This window comes from Leptosomus discolor, chromosome 3 (assembly GCF_034619465.1).
Source record: "Leptosomus discolor isolate bLepDis1 chromosome 3, bLepDis1.hap2, whole genome shotgun sequence".
Classification (NCBI taxonomy): domain Eukaryota; kingdom Metazoa; phylum Chordata; class Aves; order Leptosomiformes; family Leptosomidae; genus Leptosomus; species Leptosomus discolor.
This window is the reverse complement of record NC_141393.1, coordinates 70,890,186-70,907,344: the sequence shown is the minus strand read 5'-3', so window position 1 is coordinate 70,907,344 and position 17,159 is coordinate 70,890,186. Positions and strand designations below refer to the sequence as shown.

At 51.1% G+C, this 17,159-nt stretch overlaps 1 protein-coding gene across 2 annotated transcripts in view; it reads right to left on the bottom strand.

Annotated features, from left to right (window-relative positions):
- Positions 1-7,157, bottom strand: part of SUCO (SUN domain containing ossification factor) — a 41,300-nt gene extending 34,143 nt beyond the window's left edge. For both annotated transcript variants that reach the window (XM_086463460.1, XM_086463461.1), the window contains exon 1: positions 7,093-7,157. In XM_086463460.1, the coding sequence (XP_086319586.1) occupies positions 7,093-7,157 (65 nt within the window). The remainder of the gene's footprint in view (positions 1-7,092) is intronic.
- Positions 7,158-17,159: the final 10,002 nt, after the last annotated feature.

Below are 17,159 nucleotides of genomic sequence, written 5' to 3'. Positions count from 1 at the left end.
AGCTCAGCAGATCCACAACCAGACTCTGGAGTCAGCAGTAATCTGCCTTCCAGCCACCAGTAATGCAGAAAAAAACAGCAGAAGGAGGGAACCCTTACCCTCTCCCCAGTTACTTAATGGATCTTTCTCCCAGAACAGTCCAGCAAGAAGGACTTGCATTTAAAAAGGGCCCCCAGAACAAAGTAAATCTCTCATAAAATGAAGAGCAGGCTTTTAGGACAATGACATTATTTCAACCAGTCAGAGGAGAAAAGCTATTTGCAAGGCACTGACTGCTTTAGCATAATCTCCCCAGACACAACACATTTCTGCGTGTGAAGTGGAAGCAAGTGCTGATAAATGCAACGAAGAACTGTTCCACCTTCATTAATACTGGTTTAAAAAGAACAAACAACACAACAAAAAACACACCACTCATTTAAATGCCATTTATTACTACAGAAAAGCAGCATGTATTAAGATAATTTTAAATAAGCTATGATGGATCTTAAGGGAGAAAAAAATTGAAGACTAAGATCTACAGATCCAGACTAAGCAAGGATGCTGCCAGCAAGGCACTGATACCATCTCAATTCCCAACAGCATCCACTAACTTATTCATGTGCTAAAGAAACCAACCCCAAACCAAGTGAAATTTGAGCTTTGTTGCAAATCCTTTACCAATCCATTGTATTTTGCAATTAATTTATGTTTTTAATATCTTGCCCACTCTTTGCAAAGAATGTGCTCTCCATACTGTCTCCTCACTGGAATGCGATACAAAAAAAAAAAAAGAGAGTTACTTCACTCATTCAGAGGAGCCCAACACAAAGATACTTCTGACAATACTGAATTTCATAGCTTCAGACGATGAGATTCCATCGGTCTAAAATACAGCTTTCAGCATTTTAAATGCATTATCATGCAAAGCCTGCAAAACGAGGTTACAGCTGCACCATATACTTTATGAGATTTTACTGATTTACTGCCTGAAGGGGTAGTCCTGCCACCTTCAGCCACACATTTCTCCAACCCCCTGATCTGACCTGGAGATTGTGGACACATGCCAGTAACCTCTGAGGGGAGTAAAGAAAGTTAGCCTTGAGCTAGTGTATACTCAGGTACAAAAATTCAAGATAGAGGAAGAACATACCATTTGTTCATGATTGTCCACTGTTGTTCTAAGTTAAACAACAGAAATCAAGGCTGAGGACTAACAGCAGAAAACCTCTTCATTCCTTTCTTACAGTCCTACCAATATTTCTCTTATCCTTTCCTAGAAAAGTCTGCTGAGAACAGCCACCTTCACAACACTGTAACTGTGCATTGTTTTGATACAGCGCCCGCACTACACAACAGCCTGTATTAGATGCACGCTGCAAAGTAACACTGAATCACATACCTCTTCTTTCTTCAAAGGAGTACCCAGGTACCTTATTTCAGGCACTTAAAGCAGGACAGAAGTCACAAACTCTAGCCCTCAAAAGGTGTCCATCTGAAAGTACTCAAAGGAACAGGCAGTTCTTAGTGATTCTTGGTAACAGGCTTCTGTAATACTGCACCCAGGATTGCAGCTTAAAAGAATCTCCCTGCATTGTACAACTTTAGTTATTATCTTTAATGCAAGAGTTTGGGGAAAAGAACACAATCTGGGAAAAGGCAATAAAATCTGATACTGACCACAAAGATCACAGGAAAACAGTAGAATAGCCATAAATTGTGATTAAACTTCAAGGCTTTTAGAGTCCACAGTAATGTCTTAACTTACACACCTTTGAAGATTTCCCTCATTGCTTAAATGCTTTTCTACACAGGCGCAATACTGCAACAGCAGGCTCAGAATCATCATCAGCGGCTCTGCACCAGCTCCCCATGTTTAAAACCCACTGTAAATGCAACACAGCTTAACATAGTGCCAAGGAGTGGAATTTCAGCATAAATTTAGCAACGTGAATTTTGCCCTACATCTATGCAAAGCTGCGACCACCTAACTCACATTTCATAACGTATTTTCAATAGACTTCCTACCTTTAAAGGATTTCAACAATATCTTGATTGCCATTCCAAAACTCAGCCAAACCAAGAAAGTTCCTTTGAGTGCCTAAGCCAATTCTGAACTGTTAGAACCTTTTACTGATATTCCAATCCAGTTTAAGTCATTTATACCAACATTTTCACCCATCTGAGCAAAACTTCATTGCACTAGTTTTGGGATCAGTCTGTGTTACACCAGTTCAGTGTTTTCACCAAGAATTACGAGAAAGTTTTTAGACTTAAAGTTCTATGTCACCCTGTTCTCAGCCAAGTTTTCATGCACAAAAATAACACCCTCTTCAGGCAGACGGCTGTAGCACCTCCAAGTGTTAACTGTACACCCTCCCCTTGAAAGGAACACAGATTTTATCAAAAGCTGGATCACTAATGAAAACTAAAGACAAGAAAAGCAAAAAAGCCAAAAAGCATTCTCTAAAATACTCACAGTGGTAAGAACATTAAAGTGAAAAAAAAACTAGTAACAGCTTAAAGACAGACATTTCAGAAAAAGTTGAAATTAAGTGCTCAAGTGAGGCACATTTCATTGCAACAGGCAGGGTCTTATATATCCAACACAGCAACCTCGTGAGGGGTTACATGTCACTTTAGTACACCACTTGCATAACAAACAAACAAATTTGAAGTTTCTAGGACAAACCTTTTAGACAACACTGCATGAAAGCACTTCACTAATTTTCAAATAATTTTAGAAGGTAAATATTCAATAATTGATTGAGCCAAGCATTTGTTTTGTGTAAGACACCAGAGCCCCTGCTTGCATACCCCACCTTCCACTTGAGCAGGCTATAAGCTAGGCACATTCAAAGCTGATATTTAAGAGTCCAAGAGTTCCAGTGCAGCTTTTGTCCCAATCTTAACTACTGGGCAAAGACACTTCCAAACAAGGTAATCCATATCTAGGAACACACTTTTCACTCTGAAATCAGATGTTTGGAACAAAAGTTTTGATTATATGAACAGTGCCCAAACCACCTCATTTCTTCCTGCCATAAAACACACACACACACAGAGTGCTTATTTGAGTATCAGCCTTCTGATGATATATATGTAAGTAACCGCACAAGATGAGAAGCGCCAGATAAAATTGAGCCCCATTACAAAGAAGTTACACTGATAGCAGTTCTATCCAGATCATTAGGGCAGTGTCCTGCAAAGATACTCTGCCGAAAAGAGGGTTTCTATGAGAAGAGGCGTGTTACACTGGAACAAGAACCTCTCACCCCCCAACTCTACCACTCAACACCTTTGTTATTAACAAGCTCAAGGTTTAAGCCAAAAGTCAGTAACAGGGCCAATAAACATTCAATTAGCAAAACCTCGATCTCTGATCTGGCTTGCATAGCTTTTGCCTGTGCAGGGCAGGAGCGGCAAAATAAACACTAGTGATGCTATCACACTGCCAGTATAGCACTGGTTTTTTTTTCAGAGCTCTTCCTGCACTATAGCAGCTTTCAACAAGCACAGCTTCAAAAATGTAGAAGACTAATGCAAACCAAAACTAGAAATATTTTATCTCATTAGAATTTGCATAAATCTTCACATTAATAGGTAGGAATACAAAGCAGTATCAAAATCTACCCCCTTCCAATGTACTTGTACCTAGGCTTTATTCCTGGTTGTGCCACTGACCCAATCTGACCTTTACAATTTTCAAGATTTCAGAGTCAGAGCTACTAGACCAGGGGTTTTCCATCAGGAACAGCACATCTTGCTGCTCAGCCACCCTCATACAAGCCTTACTCTACCCATGCAGCATACTCACAGTGTAACAACTAGACAATCTTGATGTGCACATGCACTTATCCCCATCTTCCTTTTACTTGTAGCTGTAAAAACAAGGATGATAAAAGACCCCATAAAAGCTAAGCAGACCAGGATATGGAAAGCACTTTCTGAGATAGAATGAATCATAGAAAGACAAATTAATGTATAAATGATTTCTTTATTAAACTCATAGCCAACACTTTGAAAGTGCAGCTTCTGGCAGGCAAAAGCTGATGTCAGAACAATTTATACCAGCTACTCTTCAAATAACCATCACAGCCAGTCTCAATTCAGATAGTACTAGTATCTCTATAAGCTTCTAAAGCTACTCCACTTACTCAGGTCTGTATATTGTCAGATTACAAAGCACTACACATTTTAAAAGGGTTTTTTTACATTATAACCATCCACGCAAAGGGATTAACTGAAGCATAAAAAAAATCTTCATAAATTCAGGCCAACAGGAGTCATTTGTCATGCACCGTCAAAGCTCCAAGCCACACAGATGCATATTATTTTTAGAGCACGACATTCCTAAGCCATACCTCCAAAATATTTCTCTAAAGCCATGCAGCCATCCCACTCTTTTGAACTACTTGGAACAACCTCGCTGGCTCAGGTTTGTCAGAGAGCTGTGTCCATTCCAGCATCAGTAAGTCTCAAGTCCTGGTAACTCTTTGATCCTGTGCTCCCAAAGAGCATCACAATGCCTTTAGTGGAAAGGCACCAGCTAATAAATCCCTAAACTCAAGCTTCTGGGTTTTTTGTACATTTCCTAATACACAGTCACATTTTTAACTAACAGCATGAGATCTTTTGAAACACCATACAGTTAAAAAAAAGTCAAATCAATCTTTTTTCTCCCACTTCATTTTTACCAATTGATATTTCTGCATTGGATCAACTTCTTTTGGCAAGTTTTGAAATGCACAATGGGAGAGAAAAAAAAAAAAAGACAGGTCCAAATCTCCCCAGGAGTATTCTTCCACCGGTGCTGGTTTTTTCCCCTGCTTTTTTGTTTTTAATTTGATCATCTGTTGGCCACTAGTTTAATCTGTAAGACAAGGGCTTCTCATCTACTAGCATTAGATCCTTTGAAGATTACATTTCATGACAACTAAATCTAAAAAGCCAACATTTGTCACACATGCCAACATTTATAACACAAAGCCTTCCATTTACTATCTAAAGTTTCTCAACTGCTTATGCGAACAAAGTCGCTGATTATCTTTTAGGGAAAAGTTACATACATCACAACTTATCATGTTACACCGTCCAGCAACAAACCAGGAATCAGACTTCAAGACTTTCGACTTACAACGCTGACATGGCTACCAAAATTAAAGCAAGTCGCAATGACACCCTGCAGACAGAGGATTTTAAATTCTCTAATGTGAATTGATGTTTGGACAACAGAGACTAGAGAACTAGAGTTGTACCCCTCCCAACATCTAAATTAATCTGCTGGCTCTTTAATCAAAAGCAGCCAGCGTGAGCAGGGTGAATATACAATCTGAATTATTTTTTTTTTTTTAAATAGTGCATGGTTTGGGATACTCTGCTGCAAGTTCTGAGATCAGTTAAGACACTACTTGAAAGAGCAAACTCTTTTGAAGAATAAGAAAAAAACTCAGCTCACTTTTTCTCCTAACCATACCCAAGATGAACACAAAAGTTGTCTGAGCTTTACAGAACAAATATATTATTTCAACTAGTTGAACATGGTATTCCCTTATCAATACAGGCTAGGTGCCTGAGCTTTTTCTTAAACTAAACAGTTCTGATAAAACAGCAGACTAAGAACACAGCAACAAAAAATTACTCTGATCATTTATATATCATATAGCTGAGAACATCTTCGCTAACAAACTACCTTGAGGCAGAAACAGGTTATCAGCCTTCAAGACACAGTAAGAAACAAACAAAACTGTTTTTCTAGTACAACTCCCAACTCCACAATTGGAACCTTCCAACGAGTAAGAGAAAAGCTGTCCAGAGACCATTCACCGGGTTCACAGCTCACTTAAGCCTATATGGCTAGGAGCTTTTTCGCTTAAGATTTTGCTAAATGTTAACACAGCAACAGAGTTTTCAAGCACTTAAACTGTTTTGTTTCCTAAAAAAACCCAAAAATGTGATGACATAAAACAAATTTGCTCCAGGATTGTCTGAAGCCAGTAGTGCAAGTGTCAGCACCAGATCTGCAACTGATTCCATACAGAGAGATGCCTGGCCCCCCCCCTTCTTCATCCACTAGAATCAACTACCAGACAACCCAGAACTTCAAGACTATTTCAAATATTTTTTTTTTAAACAGACTACTTAAAGAGTTTACAGAAAATGTATTAAAGTACCACACCAGACACACAATTATCTCTAACAAGTGCTGCTGTTCAGTTTTCAGTATTTGCAGTTTGCTGTTCAAACTGGCTACCATTTCTCAAACACTGAGTCACAGAGTTCAAAGGAGGCCAAAGTTTAAGAAGCTCAGAACTTACTATACAAAAATACATTCTTCTAATATTTGTGTTCTAATAAATGTCATATTTTAAGGAAGCTTGAAAACAAGGTAAACAGAAGATGCTGGAATAAGGTATGCTAAGGTAATAACTATGAAAAACACTCTCAGAAATACAACGAATGCAAAAATGAAAGGGGTCATCAGCTTTAATTTAACACAACTCCAACCAGTCACAGAAAATTGGTTTCAAGAACAAGATATTGTGATCATTCAGAGAACACAGCCAGCGTTCAGCTTCAAACTGGAATATCAACTAAGCCTTCCAGCCAAAAAGCACAGTGGCAACAAAATACATATAGAAATGCACAGCCTAACTTGGAACCTCTGACACTTGAGGACTAACTCCACACCTGACACGGCTTGTTCTCACGAACGCAGCAGACGACAATTACTCACAGCAGCAGGAACTACCCTCCCAAAAGCAGTTACCTGCCTCTCCCCTAACGCAGCACCGCGCGCTGCCAGCACAGGAACGCACCCTCCGTTCTCCGAAGGGAAGCGCCCTCCTCCCCCCGACGGCACCATCTCCACTTCCACCGCCCGCCCCGCGCGCCCCCGACCGTCACCTCTCGGCACCCCCACCGGGGCGCTCTCCCCGCCCGAGCCGGGGCAGGCACAGGCTCCACAGCCGGGGCAGCAGGAGCGGCCCGGAGCCCCCGGGGAGGGTGGCAGCGGCAGGGGCGGAGAGCGGGCCGGGCGGCGGGGGTCAGCCGCCGCCCCCGGGAGGCCTCGGAGGAGTCACCCCGCCGTGAGGGCGAGGGCCCCGGACTCACCAGAGCAGGGCGCAGAGGAAGAGGCAGGAGCCCAGGGCCAGGAGCCGGCGGGGCGGCTCCCTCATCGTCTCCCCCGTCTACCTGCCGCGGCCGGGAAGAGGCGGCGCATCCTCCCCGGCAGAGGGACAGCGGGAGAGGCGCGGACGGCGGCGGGGGCCGCTGAGGAGGAACGACCGTTGGCGCGGCCCCTCCCCCGCGCGGCGCGAGCGCGGCTCCGACGCAACGCGGCACACGCCGACGCGAGCGCGGCCGTTACTACCCGCCGAACCGGGCCCCTCCCCCCCCGCCCCTTATCCCTTCACGCGCTGAGCTGGAAGGATACACGTCACCCACCCCGCCACGCCCCCTCGCTCACCGTCACCAATAGCCTGCGCGTCTGGGGTGGCCCCGCCTCCTAATCCCGGTTGCCGGCGCAGATTGGCTTCCTCCCTCCAGCGCGGCGGCGAATCAAAAGAGCGGCCTTCTCTTTCCCCGCCCCCTCAAGGACCCCCCCGAGGTGTCCATGTGAAGCAGGCCCTTAAAGGGAAATTGCTGTAGTAATAAATGACGACTTACAGTAAAACTAGAGGCCGCGCGGCGAGCGAGAAACGTCATTACCTCCAGCGTGAGGGACATTTTCAGGGACAGCGCTTCGACATGACAGTTTTTTAATTTTTTTGATCAGGCTTCTGCGAGAGCTGCCACACAAAGCCGAGCGCTGATTGGTATCGGCTAAGGCCCCCCAGCCGAAAAGCCGTCGCGGAGTGGGCGGGGAAACGCCATTTCCCAGCGGGCGGGGCGGGGCGCGGCGGCTGCTGGGAGCTGTAGTTCCGGGCGGGAGGGCGGGCGACGCGACGCGCCGGGTGCGTTGGCACGCACGGGTGCCCGGCGGCCATTTTGCAGGCGGCCTGAGGGGGCCCGTGAGGGGCAGCCGGGCCCGGGCCTCACCCGCTGGCAGCCTGGCCCGCATTTATAGGCATAAGGGGTGCCAGAGAAGCGTTTAAGGTGTTTTTGTGCATATTTATTCCTTGTAGGAGTGAGAGCCGAGCCAGGGTTTGCCCAGCAGCCGGCTGGGCACATCCTGAGGCCCGCACGGGGAGCACTTTCTGTGGAGCCATGCCAGAGACCTGGCAGCCTGGCCAACCCATGCTGGCCCGGCATCTTTCCCCAGCCCCACGGCTGCCTGCACAGGCCTTCCCTGTTTCCCTCTGTGGCACTGCTTTCATGCTGGGAGAGTGCTTCTGGGAGATGCTTGGGGGAATACAGGCTGGGCAGCTGTAAGCCTGCTCCCCATGTGGGACATGTGCGGATGCCTTCCTGGTACCGGCACATTTGGGTGGGCTAGTAGAAAAATGCAACAGTTATTATCAGAACAATAGGGATTTTGTAGATAGCCAGGCCTAAATCTGACCATCTGAAGTATGGCGCTGTAAGGTGGGCTTTACATTGAGCTACGGTAGGCAAGAAAACCATCCTTGCAACTTACTCTTGCCAAAAAAAACGAGCTCAGGATTGGGGTTCCCGCTGCTGCAGCATCATTGGAGCCGCAGCAAGCAGCAACGTGTGCTGCTCTCCCAGCCCGCAGGGCATTACGACAGCCCTGAAAGGCACAGGGGGATTAGTCATGAGCACACTGCGTTGGAAACGTGCACATGTCAGGACTCTGAACAAGGAAGGACAGCTTTGCCTGGAGGGAGGTGCAGGAGGGTGTGAATCAGGGCAATCCTTGCAGGGGCAAGGCCTTCCCAAGCCACAGCTGCTGTTTTCCCCGAAGGACCTCTGGCCCCAGCCCCACAAACCAGCCCTTATGGCTGTCGACAAGGGCTCCCAAACAGGAGGGGTGTGCCAGCATGGCTTGGTTTGGTGCTGCTGAGCTCAGGGTGGCATGACTGGAGTCAGCCAGCTGTGGGCAAATATTCCCAGCTGGCGGTGGAAACCTCTGGAGAGTCTTTGTGTCCGTTCTTTTCCTCGTTTTTCACCCTTTAATTTTGTGCTTTCATTAATACTTGGCATCCCCCTGCCCTTCCAAGAGCTCCATGTGCCACAGACAGCAGACAGGCCTGTGTGCCAGCACACTGAGAAGGGAAAAGGGAGGAGCTCAAGCTTTGTGCCCCATCTCCACACAGGCTGGGGTTTAAACCCCCCTGGCCAGCAAACCAGGGCCTGCCCTGTGACAGAAGCAGCCTGTCCTGCAGTGCCCGAGGAGCGGGCTGTCACAGGAGGATCCTGGGCAGTTCCCTGCTGTGTCTCTGGGAACTGCGGGGATAACAGCACAGGGGGCAGCAAGCCAGGGTGCAAAGTGGCACCCGCTGCCCCATGCCTTGCAGCTTAGCCAGAAGCCTGGCTCGGAGCCACTGGATGAGGATATGACGACTTGTTGAACGGGAGGAAGTTCCTGTGCAAGTCACTGGTACATTTTGGAAGAAGCCCGTGGAATTTAACGTGAACCTCTAGCTGAGGAAAACGGGCTCACTAAACCACAGTACAGATTATACAACAATGAAAGTGGCCCAGAGGGTGGCTGTGACAGCGAGTGGCTTTGCTTTGTGTCCCCAGCGCAAGTGCCCACCACAGAGCCCGCTGGCGGCTCTCCCAGCAGGTCAGCCGTGAGCCCGGCTGCCCCAGTGCCGCTCAGCTTCCTGGTCAGGTCCTGTCACCCCAGGAGCGGGGATGACACGGGAGCAGCCTGACCGGTTATGGGAGTGAGGCGAGTCCTGAAAAACACTGAGAAGCTGCTTTGTGGCACTGGCGGGGCGTGAGCCGGCACCTTTGCCGTGAGGGTTTCTGCAGCTCTTCTGCAGCGCTGGGGCTAAGGCACGGCACAGAGGCAGCGTGGATCTGTGGCTGTGTGAGCATCTGACTGTCCTGGGGAGGGTTATGAGCAGAGATGTGGTGTGGAAGGCACGGCTGTGCCTCTGGGGACCCGCAGCAGGGCTGTGCCCAGAGCGGGTGCAGAAAGCCTCTGTGCCCAGGGGTGTGCCTCCGTGCTGCTCCGGGGAGCTGCCTCGGTGGTGGGAAATTCCCCGAGCCATGGGAGCAGCAGTGCGTGTCGCACCCACAGCTCTTTTAACCATGTCAGGGAGTGCCCCAAATCTCCTCCTTCGGGGCTGGAAGGTGCTGCAGAGAAGCAGGGCAATGCAAGCTTCAGCTGGAGGGTCCTCCCTCCCTGCCTCCTGCCAGGACGTGACCCCCCGGGAGGCACGTGGGACTAGTCTCCTTCATGGCTGCTGCTGGAGTTATGGTGCCTTCCCTTCCGAGAGAGAGGAGTGTGTCGGCACAGGGGGATGCCAGGCAAGGCATACACTTGCACACCCATCATCCTGCTTCCAACTGGAGGATCCACCCATGGTCACCTCACCCAGCAGCCAGAGAGCTCTTCCCCATCACACCAACATAGCCTCAGCCACAAACTCTGGGTGTGGGGGATGGCCAGGACAAGAGCAGCAGAGAAATCCACCCGCAAAGCACTGGGGATTTAAACAACTGCTTATCTGTCTGCTAGAAGCGCTGGTAAACATTTACTAACCCAGTGCTCAGTATTTCCAGTCAGAGCACTTGCCTCGGCACTGGCAGGGGACGCTTTGCTCAGGGCCATGCCGCAGCTTACAGCTGGGACCGTCTCTGTTGTCAGCCTCTGTCGTGCTCCCGGGACAGTAATTCCGCCAGCCTCCTCGCCAAGAGCTTTTCCCCAAGAGAAGGGGAAAAGGCTGTGAAGCCACGCTTGCTCAGCCCAGGCGGCTGCTCTCAACTGGCACAGATCCCGCAAGCTACGGCCCCGTTACCAGCTGGGGATTAATCACATACAGCTTAGACCGAACACAGCTGAAGAGCTGTCATGGAGGACGGATCGTTTCAGAGGAACAATTACAGTGACCGGGCAGGATCCCAGAGAAAAAGCCCCTTCAGTCAGTCCCCACCAGGTAACGAGCACCCACCAAAAGAGCCTGGTGCCATCAACCAGAGAGGTTTCGATTCATCACCTCTGACATACCCGCATACCAGCGCTTGCTAAGCTTGTTTCTCAACCACTGATAAGATGAGCAGTACGATGGTACAGATTACTCAACCTCCCAACTCAAACCCATAATTAACCCAAAGCCCAACGTACTGTAGGGTCACCTGGGAGCAAATCCTTGCGTGGGATTCTCAAAAAGCGCTGCACATTTGCAGCAGGGTCTTGGCTTTCTGTTGGCCAAATTTCTCTTGGCCAAATCCCGGGATGAAGCGAGCTGGTGCAGTTCCCACGGAGGGTGAGCCCGGCCGCAGGGTTGAATTTGAGCCACCGCGTCACCCGATGGTGCCTGTACGTATGTCCCCTGGGCGGGGAGGACTCCCCATCCCTGCAGTGTTGGTGCGGAGGTGCAGAAGACTGTGAGCATGGAAGGCACAACAGGTCGCAGTACGAGCATCGCTCTGCTGACCGGGAGTAAAAGCTGGATTTTGGTGCTTGGCGCACTGGGCAGGAAGAGCTGGAGGTGGCCACCCGAGGGGCACCTTGGTGCGGTGTTTCTGAGGAGGAGGAAAGAAACGGTGCTGCTGTTTTACCTGCAAACCTCGTGCAGTGAGGGGGCAACGCTTGTCCATCGCACTCTAACACTGAAATGGACTTCAGAGTGTTGTACGTGCTGTAGAGTATCTCCCAGAGATTTGGGCACTGAGGCCATGGAGCAATTGTTGACTTCTGGAGAGACACCTGACCTTGGGTCACAGCCCGGGCCTTCATCCCTCAGCACTTGGCAGCCTTTGGTTGCTGCAGGTGCTAAGCCTTCTCTCCCATTCATCCCTATCTGCTCTTTACAAAGGCTTCTTGTTTTCCCAAGTGTTTTTTGTTGGGTTTTTTTCCACATGTGATTTAATTCACACAAACTCCTTCCTCTTCTGGCTATTGATTTTGGCTCCTTACTGGTTAAAATAAAGTAAATCTTTCGTAAGCAGGTTCTGACAACACAACTTTTGTTCCTTCCAGACACAATTTCCTGTTTAATTTCCTGACCGTTTCTTATTTAGTAAAGGAAAAGCTGTAAATTGCAAGATTGCTTCAGAGAGCTTCCTCTGACTTTGGATGAACCGTTAACCGCTTGCAGGAGAGAATCCAGCAATTAAAAATCCTGAAATTCTTTTATTTCTTTTGCAGCTCACACTGAGGGGGAACAAGCCGTGCAAAAAAAAAAAAAAAATGAGGCTGGAATAATTTTCCTTGCAAAACCAAACAGGAGCAACTCTGCCTCCAGCCGAGCTGATAATTGCTCGTTCATCACTCCGTGAAGTCTCTCCGAGACAGGGATTTTTGGGGAGGGTTGCAACTGTTGGTGGAGCTGTCCTGCAGGGAGGGCTGTGCGTCTGCTGTCCCAGCTGCAGATCCCGGACACCCCCCTGCACGGATGCTGATTCCCGCTGCCACCCCCCTCCTTTAAAACCCGGGGGACGCCACGCTGGGCTGCCGGGCTGCGACCGCGGTCACAGTGACCTGGCTGATCCAGCTGCAGATACCCGCGGGCCGGGTCACCCAAAACTCTTGCTCCGCGCAGAGCCCCGTGAGGTTTACTTAGCATGGGCCGGCACGGGTGGGCGCGGGCCGGTGCAGCGGTGTGCGACGGTGCCGAGGAGCAGCGGGCAGTTCTCCTCGTGGCAGGCAGGGACCACGGTGCACAGTGACACTTGGCAGGGGCTGCGTGACCTGCTGTAGGAGAGCAACTGCTCTGATCTCCAGCCAGACGGCCCCAATCCCGCCTGAAAGAGCCTTGAAATCTGGCAGGGGTAGACGGTGGCACAGTCCTGTGGTTCCCAAAAGCACCGGCAGAGCCGTGGCCGGGACCAGCTGCGGCAGGCTCAGACCCCTTGTGCAGCTCTCGGGGGCACAGCCGGGTCCAGAGAGAGATTTCTTCCACCTGGCTCTGAGCCCCCTCTTCAGTGGCTCAAAATCTGAAAGTCAAAACTTTAAGTAAGATGAAGAAAACTAATTCAAATGGGAATTCCACTTTTGAAAACATTTGTATTTGGTTTGCTCATTTCATGTCGCTTCGTTTGAATTTTAATTTTGCCTAGAAAAAGGAAACAAAATGATTGCTCCAGCAGGAATGCCCAGGCAGGGTGCAGTGAGAAGCCGCAGCATCTCCCGGCCCCGTTTTGGGACAACAGAGCCCTTGCACCACAGAAAACACCCTTTCCTACGCCCGGTGCTTGGGAACAGATGGAAAAGGGTTTCAAGGAGAAGGGACCCACCTTCTCCTCGCCCGGCTGGCAGGCATTCGAGGTGCGGCCTTCACTGCCTGCTGCCAGCCGGAGACCACCACGCGGCTGGGAGCTGAGGAGCTGCTCTTGCCGTCCGCGGGGGGCTGATGGAGCGGGGAAAGTCCAAACGCTGCTGGCAGCTGAGACACAGAGCATCAAAATTAACTTGGGGTGCATGGTGGAAACGTGGTGTGGGACCAGGGGCTTCCAGCGGGGTGAACCGCTGCGGCGGGCGCCTGCTGGTCCCCCCGGTGCTTCCTGGCAGCCACCGGCTGAGCCCCCCTGGGAAAAGAAAAAGCCAATCTTGCTACAAAAAACAAGAAATGGAAAAACTTAATGACGGAGGTGTAAAGCTTTTTTGGGGCTTTATTTCTGGGAGGATAGCGTGGGCTGAAGCTGCCCGTAAGCACCGAGGGCGAGCGGAGGGACCAGGAAAGCACCCAGTGCAACACAGCGCTGAGTTTCCTCCATGGCCCCATGCAAATTGAGGACAAAGTAGGCAAAGTCACAGATGCGTGACCTGGCAGGACAGCACATCTGTGGCTTTCTCAACACAAAACCAAAACTGAGACACCCCCCCCCCCCCCGCCACCACCCCAGGGCTGGGAGGGCAGTTGGGGCCCTGGGGCAGCAGTGCCGGGAGCCTGCCGGGAGGGCGGCACAGCCTGTGCAGGAGCAGCAGCACCTCCGCCAGATGCAAGTGATGGGGGTGAGAGACGAGAAGGGCCGGCTGGGCACGCACAGGGAACGCCACGGGCTCAGCTGCTTCCCCTCCCCTTTTGCCGAGCACTAAAATAAACTAAATTCCCAACTGGCTCCATCCCCTCCCTGGCAGATACTTAAAAATAGGGCAGTGGGTGAGGGGGTGGCTGGTAGCAGGGAATGTCACTGCTTGGGGACCCACGTACTCGCAGAGGAACATTGCACGTCCTGCAGGGCTGGGCCCAGGGGACCCTCCTCCCTGTGTTTTAGGGTAGGACAAGCTCATATTGCAGGGAGAAGCACTGCATGTGTAAAACACACCTCAGCCCCGACATCGCACTGCTCTTCCCAAGCGGGCTCTTGCTTGGAGGCTCCGGGTCGATGTTCATGGAAGAGGGCAGGGAGGGCTCCTGGGGTGAATATCTCCTCCGAAACTGCTGTGTTTCCAGGCTGAGGCCGTGCTGTGTTCGAACAAATGCTTCTTTACTAGTCAAGTGGGAAGGTGAGCACAGAGGAGGATCCTTTCACAGCGCAGCAAGCTAAAGCAGTGATTTACAACCTCTTTCAATCTGTGCATGCCAAATTTTTCCCCAGCCAGCCCGTTTGCATGCACCATTTCATCCAGTGTCCCTCTCTCCATCTTTTTCTGGTTTGCTTTGCACCTGCACAGCTGCAGAACAAACATATCCCCTGGGCAGACAATAAAAACCCTGTTATGAAACACCCGGTCCCTTCGTGCCACTCGCTCAGCATCCCAGAGCTGCAAGGGGAGGGAAGTGGCTGCTGCCGGAGGAGGCTCGGGGCAATGGAGAGCTGGTGCTGGAGAGCTGGCACGTGGCTCCAGCCGTGGCTCCAGCAACCACCACCCTGGTTACCAGCTCTCCACAACGGTACCTGGCTTTTGCCCCCTGGGGAGTTGGGTTTTTCAGTGTTTTGCCACCTGCAGCTCTTGATGCCTTTTCATCGACTGCACAGAGCTGAGTCAGCACTTCACATCCCGTCCCCATGCTTCAAATTCAGAGCTAATGAAAGAGGAACAGAGTCAGAAACCACTTGGCAAAGCTTTGTTCTGGAGCACCAGGCCTGCCCTGCCAGGTCTTGGGGGCACCTGTGTGAACCATAAGACCCTCCTCACTCCTGAACCTTGAATCTCGGACATTTTTCAGCTTCCAGCTTCCATGAAAACCCACGCTCAGGTCCCACAGGCAGATTTTAGTTTTTTACCCCCAAAGTCTGTTTCCCTCCCTGTGTATGAGTGTTAGGGACGTGCCACATATGGCTGAGGGTTGAGCTGAGCTTACCTGAAGGCTGGACTCGTCCTACCTTGGAACACCCTGCAGCTTGCAGAGTGCATTGTTGACATCATTTTTGACTGTAGTTTCCTAGGGATATATTTTTTTTGTTAAAGCGGATTAAAAACCAAAACCATCTTCACTAGGTGACAGTTTGACCTTCATGGAGATCCCCTACAAAACGGGACCCTACTGACCCACTGCCCTGGAGCTGGCTGGACTCCAGCCAGGCCTGCTTGTCCCTCTCCCTGGAGCCCAGCGCAGGCGGTGGGGAGGGTGTTCTGCCACGGGGCTTCACCAATCCGTGCTGACCGCCGGGGAATTCCAGGACTGAGGGAGCTCAGTTTCACAGCCGCCCCAGAGGCTGTGTCTTCTAGAGGTCACATCCCTGCAAGCGTGTGCCTTTCCACATCGCGTCTCTCTCTCCTGCCCCAGCTCCTCAACCCACCTCCACAACAGCTTTCCCATTCGGCTCAGCAAATCCCAAACCCTGCCCTGCCAGATGCCAGTCCAGCCTGGGCTCCTCAGACCCAATCCCAATTTCCTGGACTGCTCTCCCTAGCCCTGAGCAGCATCACTGGGTTTCTCCAGCAGCTTTGGTTCCTCCTCATCTCAGCTCATTGCATCGGAGGGTACTAGTTTCCCCTTTCCCTGGCTGCGCTGCCTCCCTTCCCACCACCCTTGTTCTCCCCTACAAGCCCCCCCATCTTGCCCAGCCTCTCCCCTGTGACCCTAGGATGCTGCCATAATGGCAGCATCACCAGCAATGGCAACTCACCAGCATTTAGGTCCTCTCTGTCCTGGGCAGGGGCCATTCACCCGGGAATGCCTCCATGAGGTCTCCAGCAAGGTCCTGGCTGGCGCTCTGGGGCGTACTCCTCTCCACAGGGTGGGCTGTATTCTGGAAATGACCTGCCTGGGACAGGCAGCTCTGACACTGAAACTGGTGACGTCCCCAGTGCTCCCAGACTGTCCAGCCTCGGGATGGAGACCCACAGGGCCCATGGCACACTCCCTGCCCTGGCTGCACCACCAGCACCGTGGCACGTGGCCAGGGCTAGCAGGGAATCTGCTGAGCCCGTAAGGGACAGAGCATGCCTCACCTGAGCTTGCTGGGTGGTGGAAGATGCTGTGGAGGGCAGGAGGGCTCGGGGGTCTGGGCAGCGAGGCCAGGTCTGGGCAGCGAGGCCGCGGGCAGGAGCTGTGCCTGAGGGGGACCAGGAGCAGCCCTCGGTGGCATGGGCTGCCCACGGCAAGGACGTCTCTCCACAAGGGATGCCGCTGCTGGCTCACATGCTGCCGGTGGCCTAAGTGCCCCTGGGACCGGGATGCAGACCTGGATCCAGGAAATTTGACCTGCACACAGGGAAGGGAGACGCTTGGGAGAGCTGGAGCAGCACCAGACTCCCCCATGCCCGGGCACACCACTGTGGGGGACCTCAAGGCAACCCCAGTGTCCCCCCACAGGGCTCAGACCAGTTGTGAGGTGCTGGGCTGGTGTTGTCCCACTCAGTGCTGGGGACTGAATCCAAAAAATCCTTAAAATAGGTGGTTGCAGGACAGCAGACGCAGCCCATGTTATGGGGCCATTTAAGGCAGAAGACGGTCTCTTGAGCATGGAAAAATTCAACAGCTGGAGCTGCGCCAGCCCCCCCCCCTGCCGCCCCCGAAAAACATTCCTGCGGAGGGAGGGTTCAGCTCCAGGGAAGGCTGGGGGATCGCTTGGCAGAAAAATGAAGCCCCAGCATCCATAGCTGTGCTCACAGGCAGTCCCGCCCGTGCCGCTGCCCCAGGCCCATGGAGGGACCCAGCTCCACCACAGCAGGGGACATGCAGCACAACCCTCGCAGGCACCGCTCGCTG